Source organism: Rhinatrema bivittatum, chromosome 8, assembly GCF_901001135.1.
Source record: "Rhinatrema bivittatum chromosome 8, aRhiBiv1.1, whole genome shotgun sequence".
NCBI lineage: Eukaryota > Metazoa > Chordata > Amphibia > Gymnophiona > Rhinatrematidae > Rhinatrema > Rhinatrema bivittatum.
This window is the reverse complement of record NC_042622.1, coordinates 224,576,721-224,598,135: the sequence shown is the minus strand read 5'-3', so window position 1 is coordinate 224,598,135 and position 21,415 is coordinate 224,576,721. Positions and strand designations below refer to the sequence as shown.

The 21,415-nt window shown below is 45.7% G+C and overlaps 1 protein-coding gene across 1 annotated transcript in view; it reads right to left on the bottom strand.

Moving 5' to 3' along the window:
• Positions 1-21,415, bottom strand: part of LOC115097730 (occludin-like) — an 88,738-nt gene that overhangs the window by 41,427 nt on the left and 25,896 nt on the right. The window contains exons 4-6 of the mRNA XM_029613746.1: positions 10,126-10,268; positions 7,744-7,944; positions 7,229-7,400 (exon numbers count right to left, since the gene is read on the bottom strand). Of these exons, the coding sequence (XP_029469606.1) occupies positions 7,229-7,400; positions 7,744-7,944; positions 10,126-10,268 (516 nt within the window). The remainder of the gene's footprint in view (positions 1-7,228; positions 7,401-7,743; positions 7,945-10,125; positions 10,269-21,415) is intronic.

Below are 21,415 nucleotides of genomic sequence, written 5' to 3'. Positions count from 1 at the left end.
CATTGACAGCCGCCGCTTCCGCCAATAAGCAGGCGCTAGGGACGCACTAGTGTCCTTAGTAGCACAGGCCCTCATTTGCATACTGAATCGCGCGCCCAGGAGAGTGGCCTGGGCACGCGTTGGGAGAGCGGGCGCTCGCCTCGGAGCGCCGGCTCTCCCGCACAGTTTACTGAATCAGCCTGTTTGTGAGGAGGGATAGAAGGTAAAGTTTGTCTATTTGCGGATGATACTAAAATCTGCAACAGAGTGAACATGTCAGAAGGAATAGAGAGAATGAGACGTGATTTAAGGAAGCTGGAAGAGTGGTCAAAGATATGGCAGCTGAGATTCAATGCCAAGAAGTGCAGAGTCATGCATATGGGGTGCGGTAATCCAAAAGAGCTGTATGTGATGGGGGGCGAAGGGCTGTTGTGTACGGAGCAAGAGAGGCACCTTGGGGTGATAGTGGCTAAAGATCTGAAGATAGCGAAGCAATGTGACAAGGCTCTAGCTAAAGCCAGAAGAATGCTGGGCTGCATAAAGAGAGGAATAACCAGTAAGCAAAAAGGAGGTGATAATGCCCTTGTACAGGTCCTTGGTGAGGCCTCACCTGGAGTACTGTGTTCAGTTCTGGAAACCATATCTCAAAAGGGACAGAGACAGGATGGAGGGAGGTCTCCATCAAATGACTTATGAGGAGAGATTGAAGGACTTAAATATGTATCCCCTGGAAAAGAGGAGGTGCAGGGGAGATATGATACAGACCTTCAGATACCTGACAGGTTTTAATGATGCACAATCGACAAACCTTTTCTGTTGGAAAGAAATCAATAGAACTAGGGGTCACATAATGAAACTCCAGGGAGGACGACTCAGAACCAATGTCAGAAAATATTTCTTCATGGAGGGGGTGATGGATGCTTGGAATGGCCTTTCCAGAGGAGGTGGTGAAGGCGAAAACTGTGAAAGAATTCAAAGGGGCATGGGATAAACACTGTGGATCCCTAAAGGTTAGAGGATGAAAATGAGGAAAAGAGCGTATGAGGGTAACTTGCTGTTGTGTTGGTTACTACCCTAAACCAATAAGCCTTCATACTTTTGATGCAACTCCATTATTGTTCTCTGCTTTAACGGCAGGGGGAAAAGAGGAAAAGGGGAATTAGATTCAGACAGCAGCTAACAAGGACATTGAATATTACGGTCTGAGAAAACAAGTAACTTGCTGATGCAGCTGTTACTATTCTTGACCAATAAGCCTGATACTTTCGATGCAACACTGCTCTCTGCTTCAACGGCTAGAGGTAACAGGGAATTGGACTCAGACAGCAACCAATAAGGGCTCTGACTTTGATGGTTTGGGAAACTAAGGATGTGGGTAACCTGTGATCTGTATGGCACAGCAGATGCTACCATAGGCTTGCTGGGCAGACTGAATGGACCGTTTGGTCCTTTTCTGCTGTCATATTCTATGTTTCTATAACAGTAAAATTATATTCATAAAAAGAATTAATATTTCAAACCAGATAATGAATAGAATATCCAACATTTCCTGAACACCAATAAAATATTTTGAAATATCTGATGAATAAAAAATCCAATAATTAAAAAATGTTCTATTCACCCCCCCCCCCCCAATTAATTATTTCAAAAGAGCAAAAACATCAAATTACACCCAATAATTACAAATAAGGAATAAAAAATCTCCTGGGATCTTTTGATTTCCAGTCACCCTGAGATTGTCATGGATTGGGGGAGGTAGGGCAGCACAAATGTTATCATCTTTCTCACACAAATACACACTAACATTCATTCTCTCACACATACACAGGCTTCCTCTCCCTCACAGATACATTGGGGCGGATTTTAAGAGCCCTGCTCGCCTAAATCTGCCCAAATCCGGGCGGATTTAGGCGAGCAGGGCCCTGCGCGCCGGTGAGCCTATTTTACATAGGCCTACTGGTGCGCGCAGAGCCCCGGGACTCGCGTAAGTCCCGGGGTTTTCTGAGGGGGGCGTGCCCGAACCGCGCGGCGTTTTCGGGGCATGTCGGGAGCGTCCGGGGGCGTGGCTACGGCCCGGGGCGGTCCGGGGGCGTGGCCGCGCCCTCCAGACCCGCCCCCAGGCGCGCGGGGATTTAAGTCTCCCTCCGGGAGGCGTAAATCCCCCGACAAAGGTAAGGGGGGGGTTTAGACAGGGCCAGGTGGGTGGGTTAGGTAGGGGAAGGGAGGGGAAGGTGAGGGGAGGGCAAAAGAAAGTTCCCTCCGAGGCCGCTCCGATTTCGGAGCGGCCTCGGAGGGAACGGGGGTAGGCTGCGCAGCTCGGCGCGCGCCAGCTATACGGAATTGATAGCCTTGCGCGCGCCGATCCAGGATTTTAGCGGCTACATGCGTATCTACTAAAATCCCGCGTACTTTTTCTTGCGCCTGATGCGCCAGCTAAAGTACGCCAAATCGCGCGGTTTGAAAATCTACCCCATTATGTGGGTGTGTCTGCCTGTGAGAGCCTATATGTGACTCACAGGCACACAGACATATTCACAGGCTCACAACACACAGTCAAACACAAACATACACATAGGCTCTCACACAGACACACACATACAGGCTCTCACATGCATATACAAGCTCACACACATTTATTTATTTATTTATTTTTGAGTTTTTCTATACCGGCATTCGCGATGGGAATCGCATCATGCCGGTTTACAATTAACAAGGGGTGAAAAGGAAGATATAATAAGAACATTAACAGGTGCTGAAAGAAAGGTTGCAGTTACAATAAAACAGGGAATTACACAATTTGGAGCAGTGAAAAGGCGATAGGAATTTAACAGAGAGAACAAATTTGCCAATTAATGGTGTTTACAAAGTTATTGATTATCATGTTAAGGTAAAGTCTGAGCGTCAGTTAATGGTGAATTAGGGTTCAGTTGGGGTCTGGAAAGGCTTTCATAAATAACCACGTTTTGAGTCTTTTCCTAAATGTAGGAAGACAGGGTTCCTGTCGCAAATCCGATGGAATGGAGTTCCATAGTGGAGGTCCTGCAGTGGAGAAAGCCCTGTCTCTGAAGGTTATGTGCTGAGAGGTTTTGGAGTCTGGTACCTGTAGGGATTCTCTGTAGGACTCTCTGATGGGTCTGGAGGAGGTATATTTTCTGAATGGGATTTGTAGGTTAAGCGGAGAGTATTGATGGATGGCTTTGTAGATAATGGTAATGGACTTATATATGATTCTATAGTGAATTGGCAACCAATGTAGGTCTTTGAGGATTGGAGATATGTGGTCTCTTCTCCTTGTGTTTGTCAATATTCTGGCTGCCGTGTTTTGAACCATCTGAAGGGGTTTAGTGTGAGATGACGGGAGACCTAGTAGAATAGAGTTGCAATAATCTAATTTAGAGAAGATTATTGATTGCAGGACTGTTCTGTAGTCATGAGAGTGGAAAAGTGGTTTTATTCTTTTTAAGACATGAAGTTTATGAAAGCAGTCCTTGGTAGTTTGATTAATAAATGATTTTAGGTTTAGCCGGTTATCAATGATAGCTCCTAGGTCTCTTACTTGTGAGGTTTGTAAGTTGGCTGGTGGATTTGTGGAGATGTTACTGTTTTCAGGGGAAATTAGAAGGAGTTCGCTTTTTGAAGAATTTTGGATTAGGTTTAGACTGGAGAGGAGGCCGTCGATTTCTAGAAGGCAATTTTCCCAGAATTCTAGAGTTTTTATGCAGGATTCTTTGAGGGGGAGGACGATCTGGACATCATCCACGTATAAAAAGTGTTTAAGGTTCAGTTTGGTTAACAGTTGGCAGAGGGGGAGAAGGTAAATGTTAAAGAGTGTGGGTGAGAGAGAGGAGCCCTGCGGAACTCCTAGAGAGGAAGGATAATGCTGAAATTCTTTGTTGTGTATTTTGACCTTGTAGCCTCTGTTCAAGGAATGATTTGAACCAGGACAGTGCCGTGCCTGTTATTCCAATGTTCGCTAATTGATTTAGGAGGATGGAGTGGTTAACAGTATCAAAAGCGGCCGAGAGGTCCAGGAGGATCAGTAAATAGGCATGACCTTTATTGAGGCCCATGATGAGGTAATCTGTCAGGGATATGAGTAGTGATTCAGTACTTAAAGATTTTCGGAAGCCATATTGGGTGGGGAACAGTATTTTGTGGTCTTCGAGGTAGTCTGATAGTCTGGCGTTAACTAATTTTTCCATTACCTTGGCTATGAAAGGGAGATTGGACGAAAGTTGGTAGGATCTTTAGGATTTAAATTAGGTTTTTTTAAGAGCGGTTTGATGGAGGCAATTTTCAGGTCGTCTGGATAGATTCCTTGGGCTAAAGAACAATTGATAATGTCTGTCAGAGCTTTGGAGATGGTATCTGGTATTAGCAGAAGTAGTTTGGATGTAACGAGGGTTTCATTTTCTTCAATACTGTTTGGATCTCTGAAGTTGTGATGGGTTCAAAGGATTGTAGAGAAATGTCTTTGTTGGGATGGAGATATGTGCTGGATGGCACTAAAGTATTAGACTTCAGCTGTGCTAGAAGGTTGGAGATTTTGTTGCTGAAGAAAAGGGCCAACTCCTCTGCTTTTTCTTGCGCTTGGTTGAGAGGAATGTCAGGTGCATTGATTTGTGTTAAATTTGATACGTAAACAAAAAGGGCTTTTGAATCAAAAATAAGGTGATGGATCTTGTGCGCGTAGAAGTCCCTTTTTGTTTTTAATGTAGAGCTCGAGTTTGTAAGCGGAGAGGGAGGTCGGTGATGGTGCTTTACGCCATTTGCTTTCTTTCTGTCGAAGGGAGTGTTTGAGTTTTTGAAGTTCTTCGCTAAACCAAGGTTGTCTTTTGGAGGCGTTGTGTTTGAATTTTTTGTTGCCAGTGGACAGAGTTTGTTTGCTGCCGTTTCTGTTATATTGGACCAGGAGTGGAGGGCTAAATTGGGAGTGGAGATGTCTATGAGAGGGAGTTCTAGGACAAGGTGTTTGTAGTTCATCGGATGAGCAAGATTTCCTGTAGGTAAATTGAGGTTGAGGGACGTGTTTGTTGCTCGTTTGTGCCAGTGAAAAGGTGGTAGAGATTAATACATGGTCTGACCAGGGGACTGGTTTGCATACGGGTAGTGCTGAGTGTGAGATGCCTGAGTTTACAAAAATGAGATCCAAGGTGTGACCTGCTCTATGGGTAGGTTTGTTGATTATCTGCTTGAATCCCATGGCAGACATGGCGGTTAGGAATGTTTCGCAGTTGGTTGAGAGAATGGGGTCATCGACATGTAAGATTTTAACTTACATGTCGATGACCCCATTCTCTCAACCAACTGCGAAACATTCCTAACCGCCATGTCTGCCATGGGATTCAAGCAGATAATCAACAAACCTACCCATAGAGCAGGTCACACCTTGGATCTCATTTTTGTAAACTCAGGCATCTCACACTCAGCACTACCCGTATGCAAACCAGTCCCCTGGTCAGACCATGTATTAATCTCTACCACCTTTTCACTGGCACAAACGAGCAACAAACACGTCCCTCAACCTCAATTTACCTGGAGTACCCTGCCAGGATTATGGCAGGGTACTCCAGATTTAGGTGTGACGCTGTTAATTCTAGAATGGGTGAGGCGGAGTCTAGAAGGCCTGAGGGGCCATAGACTAGAAGGATTTGGAGATGGTCTGATTTGAAAAGGCCTGTTTCAATTTTTGTAGGTGAGTTAATTGGGAATTGTGTAAGTCTCAGATCTTTTTTGGCTGCTAGAAGAATACCCCCACCCCTTTTTTTCCGTCGGGGAATGGAGAAGAAATCGGAGGTTTGAGTTGGAAGTTGGTATATTAGTGCAGTGTCCGTATGTTTAAGCCATGTTTCAGTTATGGCGCAGAAGTCCGGATTTGTGTCCAGAAGAAGGTCACTGAGTATTAGCGTTTTCTTGGTGAGAGATTGTGCGTTGAATAGAATCACTGAGAATAGAGCTAGGCCTAGAATCTGTGTAAAAGGGGAAATCATGATGGGGATGAGGGATTTGTAGGTGAGTGGATGGGAAATCAAGGAAGGTTTTCCTGTGAGTATGGTCCTATGATGGAGAACTGGTATTGGGAGACCAATAGGCATTGTGGCCTGATGTAACCGGTGAGCTGGTTATTAGAACACTGAGTCTTAATTTCTTGGATTGGGGGGGGGGGGGGGGGGGTGAGCGCAGGATGAAGAGGTTTGAAGCTGGTAGGAAGAGTGCTGGAGATTGGTTTGATGGAAGTTGGGTCATACATACATGGCCTCCTGTTGTTGTTGGGTCGTGGTGGGATGAGCTCCACCATGGCCCATCAGCCTTCCTGCTTGGGGATGGGGGAGTGGAAGCTGTGCGTGCCCGCAGGAAAAACTGTGGATGGGTGCGTGTGCATGCACATAAAATGGAATACAGGCCTCTCATATTTAGCTGCTGGTGGGTTGACCACTGCTGACAGCCTGTGGCCTCTCTCCAGCCTCTGGCAGGTTAGGCTCCACCGGTGGCCCCCCACAGCGTCTCCTGCTGGGGCTGGCCCACCGCCCCGTGTAAATGCACAGTATGCACACCCGGTTGCACCAGGCCTGGGTAATGGCTCAAATCCTAGTCTTTAAAGCAACATGTGGGCCTAGCAAGCTCAAAATCAGTTACGCTAATATCCTCCTTAAAGGTACACAGCGGTAAAATGATGTATGCATAATACTGCACCGCAGTAGGAGACATTTTCTTCATTAAACATTCTTTTTTTGTCTGTGTTGGAGCTCCCCAAATGCTGTTTCATTGCCCACTAACTAGTCTATATTTTAAATACTAATTGAGAATTTTTTCTACCTTAAAGCTATGGGATATGCTGACATCAAATTCACTGCTCTTCCTGGCAGCACAAAACAGCTACTCGCAGGAGGAGCAGCAGCATGCAGGCCTACAGGCTAGCTCAGAGGCCTATGTGGGACTCTGACATCTTCTCCAGTCAAACAGTCTTTGTCACCTGGCCTGTGGAATTTTGGACATGGGGGGGGAGGGGGAAGGAAGATTTGGGAAGTTCTGTTAGCTACCACTGAAATGCACTGGCATCAGAAAACCTTTAGAAGGGAAACTTTGAAACTGTTTGCACCAGCGGGAGACGTGGCATCTCTGCCCGATGATGTAGGGCTAGGTTGGTCACACTGCGCTGGAATGGGAACTGCAAAACCAGAACTGGATCACCCTCTTAAAAATGACTTGGTCTTAAGTTTGGCAGGACTGGTTCAGCAATTTTTTTTACCTGATACTGAGGGCTGTCTTCTGATAGTCCATCTAGCTGTCTGCTGAGCTGGTGTAGCTGGTCATTGATATCATCCATTTCAGCACACATCTGTTTGTAGCGCTTAAGGTCTGTGTCAAATTCCCGCTTGTATTCCTGGCGTGTCACATAACTGTTTATCTCAGGGTACAGGCTACCAATCAGAAAATAGAAGACCACAGCATTAGCAGAAAGTCATACAATGGATAACATTCTTCTAAGAGGAAGATCAAGAGGCATGCATTTTTAGCTGCACACAAAAAGTAGCTAGTTACAAATCTACTTAGATAGAAAAGAAGTTGGTTGCCTCAGCTGTAAAGTAATAAATCATTTATAAATACAGTGCCATTGCAGAAATACAGGCTTGTATTTCTGTACAAAACAAAATCTTTTTAATGCAACTTTTTCAGCACTAGCGCACCTGTATCTTAACATTTTAATAAGCATCCTGCAGATTTTGGTTTTATTTTATGCTATGGAGGAGGAAAGGTGCTCACATGTCCCACTCTCCCTGGTCTTGCTCGTCCTCGGAATCCACCGCTGTGGTGTAATCTGTCTCGTACTGGGACTCATCCAGCTCCGGGTTGCGTCGCCTCCGCCTCCCTCTCTTCACTGTGGGTTTGCTGGGGCTCACTTTCACCTCCAGGGTGCTGCTGCTGAAGGTTCTCCCAGGGCCGTCACTCTCTGGCTGGGGGGAGCTATGGGAAAAAGGAGTCTCAGTCTCAGTACCCAGCACGGCAGCACTGCAAAGGGCAAACTTCAAGACCCCGTGTCCAAATTCTTTTGGGTCACAGGGCAGTTATCTGTTTTGTTGACTGTGTTTCTTAGGGGACTGCTGGAGTGTCAGACTCCAGACCCGTATGTAACACCAGTCTCCAAAAATAACCTAACAAATGACGGGGTGTGGGAATCAGTAGCTACAGGTCCATGAATCTGAATCCTGATGCTCTGTGAGCTTCGGGCAAGTCACCGTCTCTGGATACGAGCAGGTCGCCCCAGATGGTGCTGACAGCTGTTTCCAGAGTTTTATAGGAAACCGGAGATTGCTCTGGGCATGCATATTTCCTGTAGCCATGCAGCGTGCCTCGTTCTTCATTACCTGTAGAGAATGTTGAATTTGCTTTCGCTGCCTCAGCATGGTTTGGGTTTGGGTTTTTTTGTAGCAACTGGCTCTGCAGATCTATTTTGCTCTCTATTTGGGTCAACTTGCCTGAGTGTTCTTTTTCCTACCCATTTAACTAATTAGGGTTTTTTGTGATTTTTTCCTGCCATTCCTGTCAGTGGATCCGAGGAGCAGCAAGTCATAAAATAAAAAGAATCAGCAAGGTAGGTTAGTTTTAGGGGGTGGGGAGGATAGGGGAAGGAAAATTAGGCAACTGGGGAAGCCCGGATTGCGTCACCACGTATTATAAAATCTACCCCAAAAGGAATGTGATTCCTGTGTTGTCCTTTTGGTATTGTTTTTCCCTTTTTTTTTTTTGTCAGACACCCCTTAGCTAGGGAACCCCTTGGGTGGGCCTATGGTGAACTGCTTGGCCTTCAGAGAAACCAAAGTTGCTTACCTGTGCCAGGTATTCTCTAAAGACAGTAGTTCAGTCATACAACCCTTTCTACTTCCCCTTCTGGAGTTGAGCTCATTAGCTTAGTTACAGAACTGGGAGCACAGGAACTACTGTGCACGAACAGAGAGCTCTCCAAGAATTTCCTGGAAAGCGTCTCCTTGCTGGCACCACTGGATGACATTCCCCATGTGTGTGACTGGTGAGCTGCTGTCTTCAGAGAACCTGCTGCAGATAAGCAGCCTTGCTTTCTCTTCCTGTGCCTCCGTTCTAAGGCTGGCTCAAGCAATGGTGTGCTGCGTGCGATCATTTTACGTTCTCATCTCCTCGGCACTAATCCTAACTGCTGCCCTCTTTACGCCACTAACCATGGGAGTGACCTTGGTCTGAATCACTTTGTCAGAGCAGGGAGAATAGGGCAGGGGCTGAACAAGGAAGCGGGCACTGTAATGACAGCAACGAGTTAGAAAGGTGAGCTGAAAAAGTGTCCCCAGCCCCTCTTTTTCACAGTGACTCCCAGCCTTATGGGACACCATGCTGCCTGGTCTCTCTCTGTCCAGGTTTTGGAGAACTGGAAGCGGGTGTCTTTCTGTTAAGGACTGGAGTCCTACTTTAAGAGCAGAAGTGGGTAAACCAGGAGCAGAGACAGAAGGGAAAAGAAGGTTCCCCTGACCCAGACTATAACAAGGAGACTTAGTAGCCACTGATCTTTGGCCTGCCTTCTTTCAAAGCAGCTTACAGACAGATTAATATCCAGATACAATCACTCCCTTCCTCAGAGAGTTTACGAGGTAACAGGAGATAAAATTGCTTGCCGACGGTTGTAAGCAGGCCTGGACGTAGGCCCGGGTAACTGCCTAGGGCTCCACATTTTAAAGATGCCAAATGCCCAAACCAAAGAGCAATTTCTTTTACTTAACTTAACTTTCAGGTCATCTGCCCTGGCCGAACTCTCCATCCCCTGCTTTCCATGTCTGTGGGGAAAAGCCCTCATTCTTTAGAGCTTTGAAAGACTCCTGCCCTCACTCTCTGGTCCTGCCTACGGGCGCCAAAATCTTAAGCCCGGCCGTGGTCGCGAGGGAGGGTACTGGAGGAAACAGGATTTGCGCTCTGATGTTTTGTTTGGTTTTTTTTAGTTCTCCTCTAGTGGCTCTGATGTCATGCCCACTTTTTCTCCCCGAGCACGCTGGAAGTGACCCCCCACGCGCCGGGCCAGCACAGAATCTCATTCTCCACCGAACGAGGATGCTGAAGAGGAAGCTCCCGTGTGTGTGGTTTTTGGCAGCCGTGGAGAGTAAAGGTGAAAGTCTGCAGCCATACCTGCTATGCTTGTAGAAGCTGTTTGAGCCAGGAAAATCATTTTGCTGGGCTGTGTAATTGTTGGCACTGGTGACAGCATGGACTGGGCTGACAGGTTTTTCCGAGTATGCCACTGTGCTTATGCCATCCTCGACATTCTTTACCTACAACAAAAGGAATCTTTATATGTGGTGAAATTGTACTCGTGGAGACCTCCCCTCCTCACATTGTGCCCAAACTTTTAATAGCCACCTGCTGCTTTCATAATCTCTAAAAACAGCCAACGGATCATTAACAGAAATAAAAAAAGAAAGACGGGACCCATGTGGTCTGGGAAATTCATGTGCAGCATCCTCCTTTGGTAACTTTCACCGGATTGATGCAAGATTTATCTCAGCCTGTAAAGAACACAATTTTCTGCAAGGCTGATAAGGCTACAGGAACTTTGTGCTACAAAAAGAAAATACAAAGACACAAAGTATTTGCTGACCAAACAAATTCCTTGTTATCAGAAAGCTACATTTGGGCAAATATCACACCGACTGCTTTAAAATAAGAGAGCCTTTTCTGTTGTGAAGGTGGGTTAGAAGAAGTAGGCACGTTTATCATGTGTTTCTCGGTGTGTATGAGTGCATCTACATTTTGTTCCAGCTGTTAGCCATCTCTGTAACCAGCCCTCATCTCTCTTGTAATGTTTGAAGCATGTTTCTTCTGTATTGTCTGGAATAAAGCAGTCAAAAATAAACCTAGAGAAGATAGTAAGTGGGATAGTTGTCAGAGTGTCTTTCTGAAAGTTGTTCTCTATATTTATGTGTACATATACCTAGACATGTAGCATTGTTTTCACCTCTCTCTCTAGACACACCCACACACACTCCATTGTTTTCACCCCTTTACCTCTCACCCCAAGTCACCTAATTGGCTAAGCTTGCCAACTGGCTCCATTTTTTCAGGACAGGTTGATCCAGTTCTGCTTTTACCTTTCTGTATGTAGGGATTTGTAGTTCTAGTTTCCATATTGTCTTGTGTAAGAAAAGTAGGACTACAAGTGCTTGCGTGCAGTGAGATAAAACCACTCTGGATCATTCTGTCCTTAAAAAAAAAAAAAAAAATGGAACCAGTTAGCAAGCTTCAGGCCAACTGAATGGAGCTTCAGGCAATGCCTTATGGGTATTCACAGTAAACAAATGAAAGACAGCCTTCTGCCTGACTTGGTAACACAGCATGTCCATGGTGGCTCTGTGATCCTAAAATTCTCCATTGGAACAAACCTTTCCATATGTGGAGCTGAGAACAGGAGGGAAATAGCATCCTCAAGCTGCAGAGCTGCTAGCCAGAAGAATGAGCAGAGGAATGCATAGTAAAAATCCACTGGGCTCCAAGAGACCGCAGCTCGGGGAAGGCACCCCTTCCTAACCCATCCATTCCTGTGCACTGCACTACCGGATATGAGGAAGTCCACATCTCATTATTGTAGAGGGGCATTTCTCAGTTTCTCTCTGTTCACTGGAGCAGGGAGACTGGGCAGGCAGGCTGACCTTGTTATTGTGTCCATCTGCACTGCTATTTCTCCAGAGAAGAATAAGCAGGCAGGTTCTTCTATATATCCAGGCTGTGTAAAGAAGTGCAGGAATTTAATGCTGCCAACCTGGCGCACAGAGCCAAGATTAATGACTCCTCTTATCTAGTATTAGAGGCCAGGGTGTGCCAGTTTAAGTCTTATCTAGGGGACTATCATGAACACGGCATTCTCTGCACTATGCTTATATTTGTCTCCCACACTTGCATTACGCTTAGCATAAAACAGTCCGTTAACCCCTGCGTGTCTGTAAGCACTTTATGTTTCCTCTGGAAATGAAAAATGACTCTTTCCACCTGTATCTTTTGAGTGTTTTGCTCACAAATCAGTCTTATAAAACTCCTTTCATTTAATTATTGCACATTGGGGTTCATATTCAGCCACTGAGCAGCTAAATAACTTACAGGTCGATACAGTAACGTTGAGTTAAAGATTCCCTGTCTGTAACGTGCTGGGAGCGCACAATACAGACGAGTAAGGCCATCCAGCGATACAGTCTCCAGTTTCACGCGTCCTTAGCGCTTCCTAAAACCTTTCCGTACCCAGCATGTAAATGAACGAAAAAGCTGTATAATGAAGGAATTAGCTATTCCCCTGCGATACTGTAACGGGCGCTGATATTATCTCCTCCGTAACCCGCTGTTCTGCCGCGGCCTTAACCTGCTAGTTTACCGCCTCCCCCTAGTAGGAGTTAGTGTAGTGTAGTGTAGTGTAAAAACATTGCTTACCCGCCCTGGTCCCGTCCGGTCTCCTGCAGCCCCGTCCGGTCCCCTCCTCCCGAAGCAAAAAAAAAAAAACAAACGAAAAAGTAGCAAGGCTCGGGCCTGCTACGGTAAGTGTAAAAAGTGTAAAAAACAAAAAACCTGTGTGTTATATAAAAAAATAAAACAATTTTAAATACCTGTCGGAGGGCCGTGGGTCCAGGCGGCCGGTGGGCAGCCATCAGCGGCATCCGGTAGTCCCTTCTCCCTTCCTCCCGATTTCGCACGGGCATTCATCCAGGCAGAGGGAGCAGACGGCGAACGACCTCCGGCTCCCCCTGCCTGGATGAGCGCCAAAATCGCACGGGCGGGTCGGCAGCAGGATCCGGGAGCGGCGGCAGGATCCAGGGGTGGCAGTGGCAGCGAGATCTGGGGGGCGAGTAGCGGCAGCGTGTTCGATCGGGCAGGTAGGTGGGAAAAAAAAAGATGGCCGCATGCACGGGGGAAAGCTGCAATTGGCCGCTGAAGACGTGACGTCACACCCCGTGACGCCAAACGTCGTGACGTCACGTCTTCAGCGGCCAATTGCACGCTTTTCCCGTGCAGGCGGCCATCTTTTTTTTGCCACCTACCTGCCTGCCCGATCGAACACGCTGCCGCTACTCGCTCCCCGGATCTCGCTGCCGCCCCTGGATCCTGCTGCCGCTGCCCCCCCGGACCCCACTGCTGCCTACCCGCCGCTCCCGGATCCTGCTGCCCCCCCCCCCCCCCGCTGCCGACCCGCCCGTGCGATTTTGGGAGAAGGGACTACCGGATGCCACTGATGGCTGCCCGCCGCCCACCGGCCGCCTGGACCCACGGCCCACCGACAGGTATTTAAAATTTTTTTATATAACACACAGGTTTTTTGTTTTTTACACTTTTTTACACTTCCTGGTGCCTGTCATTTCAAATGTCATTTGAAATGACAGGTACCAGCGCACCCAGGTTACTGTATAGGCGCTGTTACAGCGCCTATACAGTAAAATGGGTTGCGCGGGCATAACCCTTCCCTAACGCTTCACAGCCGCGGCATGCATTTGCATGCGATTAGAAGAGAGAATCAGGCGTTAGGTCAGGAGAACTGTGCGTGCGGGGAGGAAGGGTGCGCCTGACACTGCTGCACTGTTTTTACCGCGGCCTTACTGTATCGAGCCGTTAGCCGGATATTTAGCAGCAAGGCCATGCCGCTGAATATACCCAGCTATCTTAAAAGTTAGCCGGATATACCTGCCTACAGCGCGGCCAGAGTTAGCCAGTTAAACTGAATTCTAGCCGGATAAAGAGTTATCCGGCTAGAATTTAGCTGGATAAGTCACCAAATATCATAGCTAAGCCATTTAGATGGATAACTTTTCAGTTATCCATTTAAATGGCTTTTGAATATCCACCCCATTATATCTAATAATATCAACTGAGGGAAAACAAGATTATGAGATTCACATTCTGTAGTCACTCTGCAGTAGCTGGATGTTAAAAAACCAAATTTTTTAAACTAGTAAATTCAATAACTGTAACTAGAAAGTCAAAGAGCAGTTACATTCAGGCACCAAGCAACTTTCGGGCCGATACAGTAAAATTCACGGGAGAGCCAGCGCTCTGAGGCGAGTGCCCGCTCTCCCAACTCGCGCCCAGGCCACTCTCCTGGGCGTGCGATCGAGTATGCAAATGACGGCCCGCAGTAAAAGGAGGCACTAGGGACACTAGCGCGTCCCTAGCGCCTCCTTTTTGACAGGAGCGGCAGCTTTCAGCGGGTTTGACAGCAGACACTCAATTTTACCGTGTCAGTTCTCAAACCCACTGACAGCCACGGGTTCGGAAAATGGACGCCGGCATAACTGAGCGTCCGTCCGTTATGCCGGCCAATTTAAAAAATTTTTTTTAAATTTTTTATTTTTTTTGTTAATTTTGGGGCTTCAGACTTAATATCGCTATGGTGTTCAGAAAAGCAGTTTTTTCTGCTTTTCTGTAAACTTGCCCGGTGCCGACAGAAATTAACGCCAGGGGGGGTTGGCCGCATGTTTTTGACGCGCTATTACCCCATACTGTATAAGGGGTAAAAACAACACGTCGAAAACGCTTGGTCAAACGTGGGCTGAAAGTCTGAGATGATGCGTCTAGGGAGGGAGAAAAGATCAGGGTTAAAGACTACCGAGGATGGGTCTGTTTGTTAAAACACTGGTTTATTACAACACCTTCAGCCTTTGTGATTATGCTACAAATCCAGAAGACTCCAGCAGTATACAGTTAAACAGTAATTTATCCCTGGATTTTATGTTGTGATGTGAAGCATGAGTGCAAAGATCAAGTGACACAATCACTTGGCACAGCACTGCCAAAAGCCAAGATGAGCACAGTGCACATGGCTGCTATTATAGAGATCAATCTGCTTGATAGACTAGTTTTAGGTTGTATGCGTCAAAACAAGGCTGTCACCTACCCTACTGCCTTGATATCACCAAGGCAACCCCTCCTGTCAGTAAATCTGCCTGACTCTCAGAGCCATGCGATAGGTAAATGTGGAGTTGAGTGGGGGTGGCTGGCCTTCAGCCAATAATGGGGATTATGGCCAGAGTAGTATGTCACCTGAGTTTGTTGTAGGGTCATGTGATGTCCCCGATGGTCACCTTGCTACTCCCATGCCAACATTCTAGAACTCCTAGGGAAGTGACCCAAGCCCCGATTTTTGAACTGCATCCCTGGTGCTGCTCCACTATCATTTGAAACCAGCACTGCATTTATCAAATGCATCAGAAGGAAGAGTTAAAAAAAAATCAGGCCTGGCCTCTTGGCAGTGCTGATGGAGATACAGTAAGGAATAGTTTTATTGGCAGATCTGCACATGGATCACATAATTTTATGTCTGTATCAGGGGAGGAACACACTCTCATAATGACCTTGTGGAAATATCAAGATGTGAGCAAAAAGTGTCACAACTGTGCCCTTGGTGAAATTCTACCGGCAGTGAGAGAGATGATGCTACTTGCACCAGGACTAAACTGGGCCACCCAGCCTCAGACAGTCAGTACTATGTGCAGTCAGATAGGAGGAATGTCCCTTACACTTCTTCAAAACAGCACCCAAATCTTCTGGGGTATTTAACAAACTGACAATCTAGTATATAAACAAACCCCCAGTGAGTTTTAATTTATTACCAAGTGTCCAAAATGATTCTTTGCTCACAATCAAGTCTTCATTTACATATTATTTTGAAAGGTAAACTGCAAAGTGTCGTGAAACACTTCTTCAGCATCTCCACCATCTATTAAACTTAGTTTAGGATCTGGCAGTCCCACTTACCTGGGATTTCTCCCTGGATTCTTGCAGTTCCACAGCTGAAATTCCATGCGGGGTAGATTTTAAAATGTGCTCGCGGGCGTACATGTGCACGCTAAAATCGGGGGTTGGTGCGTGCAAGGGGGTGCACACTAGTGCACCTTACACGCGCTGATGCCCACGGGCTTCTCCTGTTCCCTCCCAGGCCGCTCCCCTAATCTAACCTTCCCCCCCCCCCCCAGCCCTACACTAACCCCCGAAGGGCTTTTAAAATCAGCCCCCTTGTACTTAATCCCCATTATACCCTAGGCCTCCAGTCTTGGGTCTGTGCAGACTGAGTCTCCCTACAGATCTGACATGATACCACGACAGCACGCTGCATGCCTTTTGTTACAAGGAATTTAAAGGGTAACTATGAGGGAGCAGGCAGCCGTTGCCACGTTACCCAGAAAATGTGCAAGGCAGGGCTAGAGAAACAAAGCTTGAAGTATACACAGGAAGTGAACTGCATTACAAGGCCAGCTCCTCAGTCCTCGTAATCCTTTGCCCCATCAGGCAGTGCTGGAGTCACTGAACACAAGGGTACCGTAGTGCTGTAAAGTGCCCCAGTATCAAAGCGATTCCAGTTTCAAAGAGAGGCTCTATTATTTGCTTTTCAAATCTCAGAAGAATTAAGAATTGCATAAGAACTGATCAGCCTTTCAAATACCTCAAGGTATTTATAAATAAATAAATAAATAAATAAATAAATAAAGGCTTTATGCCTCTCCTGAAAGTTACCAGTCACAATGTCAGTTCTGCTCCATTTCCAACCAAGGCTCGGGTCTGGCTTTCTGACTCCCACTGCGCTGTTTTCAGGTCCTGCAAAAATAAGTGGGGACTGTAGGGACCAGAGTGCCTTGGGGCAGAAGCTGGAAAACTAGAACTGAATTGAAATTCCCACTGGGCACAGACTGCAGCTGGCATTCTGTTTTGCAAGAGGATGGATGTTTACCCAGCGGAATTCTGGGTTATGCAAGCAGACTCTTAAAATTCTCTGCGCCATTCTGCTGTGCATATCCCTAGTCTCTGGCACTACATATTCCACCTGAGGCAGGCAGAACACCACCGTCTCAATGCGTGGATGAAACAAACAATGCAGGGAGGAGGGTTTTTAGTTTTGGGGGAAGGGGGAGCCTATTCTGAAAGGACAGGCTCCATCTTAACCGGGATAACCCAGGCTGCTGGTGCTAACCTTTAAAAAGAGGGGAGAGCAGCTTTTAAACTAGAACATAGTGGAAAGTCGACAGTTGCTCAGCAGCACATGGTTCGGAGGGAGGTATCTTCAAAGGATACTACAAGACTAAATGCACAGTAGAATCCTTATGGGTGGAAATTCCATGTGTGATGGGGAAGAGTATAGCAGTGGGGCATACTATCGTCCATCTGGCCAAAATGAACAGATGGATGATGAAATGCTAAAAGAAATTAGGGAAGCTAACAAAATTTGGCAGCATGGTAGTAATGGGAGATTTCAATTTCCCTAATATTGACTGGATAAATATCACATCAGGACATTCTAGGGAAGTAAATTTTCTAGATGAAATAAATGGTCCAGGAACTAATGAGAAAGGGAGCCATTTTAGACCTAATTCTTAGTGGAATGCAACATTTGATGCAAAAGGTAATGGTGGTGGAGCCATTTGGCAACAGTGATCATAGTGCGATCAGATTTCAATGGAAGGAGGGCAATATGTAAATCTACAACTGTAGCTTTAAACTTTCAAAAGGGAGACTTTAAAAAAATGAGAAAAACAGAAAAAAATGAAAGGTGCAGCTACAAAAGTTAAATGTTTATATCATGTTTGGTCATTGTATAAAAATACCATTTTGGAAGACCATCCAGATGTATTCCATGCATTAAAAAAGATGGAAGGAAGGTCAAACGACTGACAACTTGGTTGAAAGATGAGGTAAGAGCGGCTATTTTAGTCATAGGAATGTCTTTCAAAAATTGAAAAAAAAAGATCCATCTGAAGAAAGTAGGAAAAGCATAAGCATTGGCAAGTTAAGAATATAAGAATTTACTATACTGGATCAGACAGAGGATCCATCAAGCCCAATATCCTGATTCTATCAGTGGCCAATCCAAATCACAAGAATCTAGCAAGATCCCAAACAGTAAACAGATCCCATGATGCTAACATGCAGTGATAAGTAGTATCTATTTCTTAAGTCTACTTTGTTAATAACAGTTTATTGACTTTTCCTCCAGGAATTTAACCAAACCTTTTTTTAAACCCAGTTACAGTAACTCCCTTAACCTCATCCTTCAGTAATGTATACCAGAGCTTAATTGTGCATTGATTGAAAAATAATTTTCTATTTGTTTAGAATGTGCTACTTACTAACTTCATGGATGATATCTCCTCACCAGCAGAGGCCTCCAGCAAGCTCTGTTCCGAGCTACCCGAGCCATCTCCTCATTGGCCACCCTACTCAGCCTGTGGTACAGCCTCCTCTCCACTAGGGGTCCTTAGTGAGCGTCATCGCCAGCCTTGTCAAGCCCTGCCTTGCTGCTTGCACCACACCCAAGCTCCAGCCCCAATTAACCCTGCCTTGCCAGAACCCTCAATGTTAGCATCCTTAATTTTACTATCAGCACCATACAATTCTGTGTAAAAGTGAGAAACATTTTCTGATATCCAAAGTAGCAATTTGACTCAGTGTTATGGCCGCTGGCTGCGGCAGTCCATGACCAGGGCCGGCCACTCACCCTCGCGGACGGGCCGCCCCTGAAGTGCCTGCAGGAGCAGGCAGTCGTCCCCGACGCTCTCTTCGCAGCCATTCTAGCCGCTGTTGAACTTGGTCGCGTCTTCAGCCTGTCTCCCTCCTGCTTGCTGGCTTCTCCCCCGCTGGGCCTGCCTAGAGCCATGCGCGCAGCTGATCATTGAATTTAAAGGGGCCACGACAGGAAATAGTCACAGCCCCTCCCTGGGGACTCCTCCTTCCTGAATACTATTTAAGACAAGGTCTGCTCCTCAGACCTTGCCTTGGTTTCTTGGCTCCTGGTTCCGTGTTGTTCCTGATCCTGAGTTCCTGTTCCCTGTGCTCCACTGCCTGCCCTCATCGGACCTGCTCCTGTCCAGTCCCAGCTCCCGCTCCGCGGGGGTCCACCTAAGTCCGGCCAGCCCCATGTACCCAAGGGCTTAACCCGGGGGGGGAGAACGGGGCTGGTATTGGTGAAGCTCCAGCCAGTCCTTGCTTCAGTACAGCTTCACCTTCCGACGGTAGGGACCTGTGAGGGTCTTCTCGCTCAGGTAGTGCCAACTCTACCTCGGACAAAGGATCCATCTCTCAGAACCTTAACACTCTGGGCTGCCATTGATTTCAATTTGAGCGCCAGCAGCTTGCCAGCCTTATTCCCTCCTTCTAAACAATGAGCTATCATGTCTAGATCTAACATATATAACTCGACTCTAGCTTTTGTTAATTGGCAGAGAACTTTCTTTGATAATTTGTGTTTGTGGACTAATTCAAAAGAAGTTATCTCCCTCTGCAGGTTGTTTCTAGATTTCTTTTTTTTAAATAGGAAGCATGTGAGATGAATTTCTCACATACAACTGCCTTCAAACATTCCCAGATAATTGCTGGGGATACTCCCTCCTGATCATTAAATTGAAGATATTTCTGAATATCTGCAGAAATTTGTGTCATTTAATAAATTGTCATTTAGTCTCCAATAATGCCTCTCAGTGTTATATTGTGAAACGTACAAGCCTACCCATATGGGGGCTTGGCTGGACCAAGTAATTGGTCCCACCTCATTCTTAATCATCTGATTCATTATCCCCCTTGTCAACCAAATTATTAATCAATACGCGAATATTAATCATGAGGTTTTGAGTAAAAAAAATATAGCTTCTCCCTGAGGGCAAGCACTGCCACCTCATGTTAACCAAGTTTCATCCGTCCATCAATGGTGAAAGGTTATGTCTAACCCCCACCCTTGTAGCTATACCACGTCCAGATGAATTATCCAATGCTGGGGCTCTAGTGAGGTTAAAATCTCCATCTATTATTAAGTTGCCCTCCACTCACAATATCATGATCTGCTCTAATGCATAAAAAAGCCCATCCTGCTTGCTGTTTGGGATGTAGATATTCACAACGGTGCATACCTCTCCACCCACTTCGATTTTCACAATAAGATATCTGCCTAGTCTTTATATTTTTTTAAAGAGTTACCGTCCTATTTCACTCATGACATTGTAGACCTCTATCATATATCCCTTCAACCCCCTCAGCCATCTCTTCTCCAAGCTGAACAGCCCTAAGCTCTTTATCCTTTCCTCATAAGCAAGCAATTTCATCCCCTTTATCATTTGGGTCACCCTTCTCTTTACCTTTTCCAATGCAACTATTTCTTTTTTTTAAGATGCAGTGACCAGAACTGCACACAGTGCTCTCGGTGGGGTCTCACCATGGAGTCCTAATGCCTTTGTATCACATTTGCCATTTTTTTCCCCATTCATTTCCTAATATTTTGTTTGCTTTTTTGACCACCATCACACACTGAACTGAAGATTTCAAAATATTGTCCACTATGATGCCCAGATCCATTTCATGGGTGGTAACTCCTAATATGGAACCTAACATCATGTAACTAAAATGTGGGTTACTTTTCCCCCATGTGCATCACTTTGCACCTGTCCGCATTAAATTGCATTTTCCATTTAAATACCCAATCTTCCAGTCTCGCAAGGTGTTCCTGCAATTTTTCACAAACCGCTTGTGATTTAACAACTCGGAATAATTTTGTGCCATCTACAAATTTGATCACTTCACTTGTTTTCCCCTTTCCAGATCATTTATAAATATATTAAAAAGCAACAGTCCCAGTATAGATCCCTGAAGCACTCTACTTTTTACCCTTCTCCACCAAGAAAGCTGATCATTTAGTCCTACTCTCTATTTCCTTTCTTTTAACCACAATAGGACATTGCCTCCTATCCCATGACTTTTAATTTTCTCAGGCGTGCACTTTGTCATATGCCAGAGCCCCTTTTTTCTCAAATACTCCACTTAAAAGATTGGCCTTATACATAGTTCAGAAATTGTCTCCGGTTTACCATGCTTGGACGTTCTCTTTGACCTGGACAATTCTCTGTAGGGCACCCTGCACCTAATATTGGCATTTTCTCCTGCAGTACATGGATACTCTTGTTGGTCTGTACTTGGAAACCTTCTGGTACAGCTCTAAGTTGTTTGTGTGGGCCTCTGTCCCTCCCGATGCAGCGCATATGGCAAAACACGGTCCATGTCAGGGGACCAAAACCTTCGGTCAATCACTTATCAATAAAAGGTGGAAAATGCTTGATTCAAAGTTCTTCCTTGCTTTCATTTTTTTTGATTAATCCAGTATAAGGATCTGTGAATTTTCTAGCGCTATACCATCTGCATTTTGTCATATGCCTTCTGAAAATCCAAATAAACTACATCATTTAATAAGGTGGGCTAAAAGAATTTGAAAAGAAACTGGTCTAGAGGCAAAAACTCATAATAAAAACTTTTTAAAATATATCCAAAGCAGGAAACCTGTGAGAGTCAGTTGGATCGTTAGATGATCAAAGGGTTAAAGGGGTCATTGCTGAAAGACTAAATTAATTCTTTGCTTCAATGTTTACTGAAGAGTATGTTGGGAAGATACACATACCAGAAATGGTATTCAATGGCA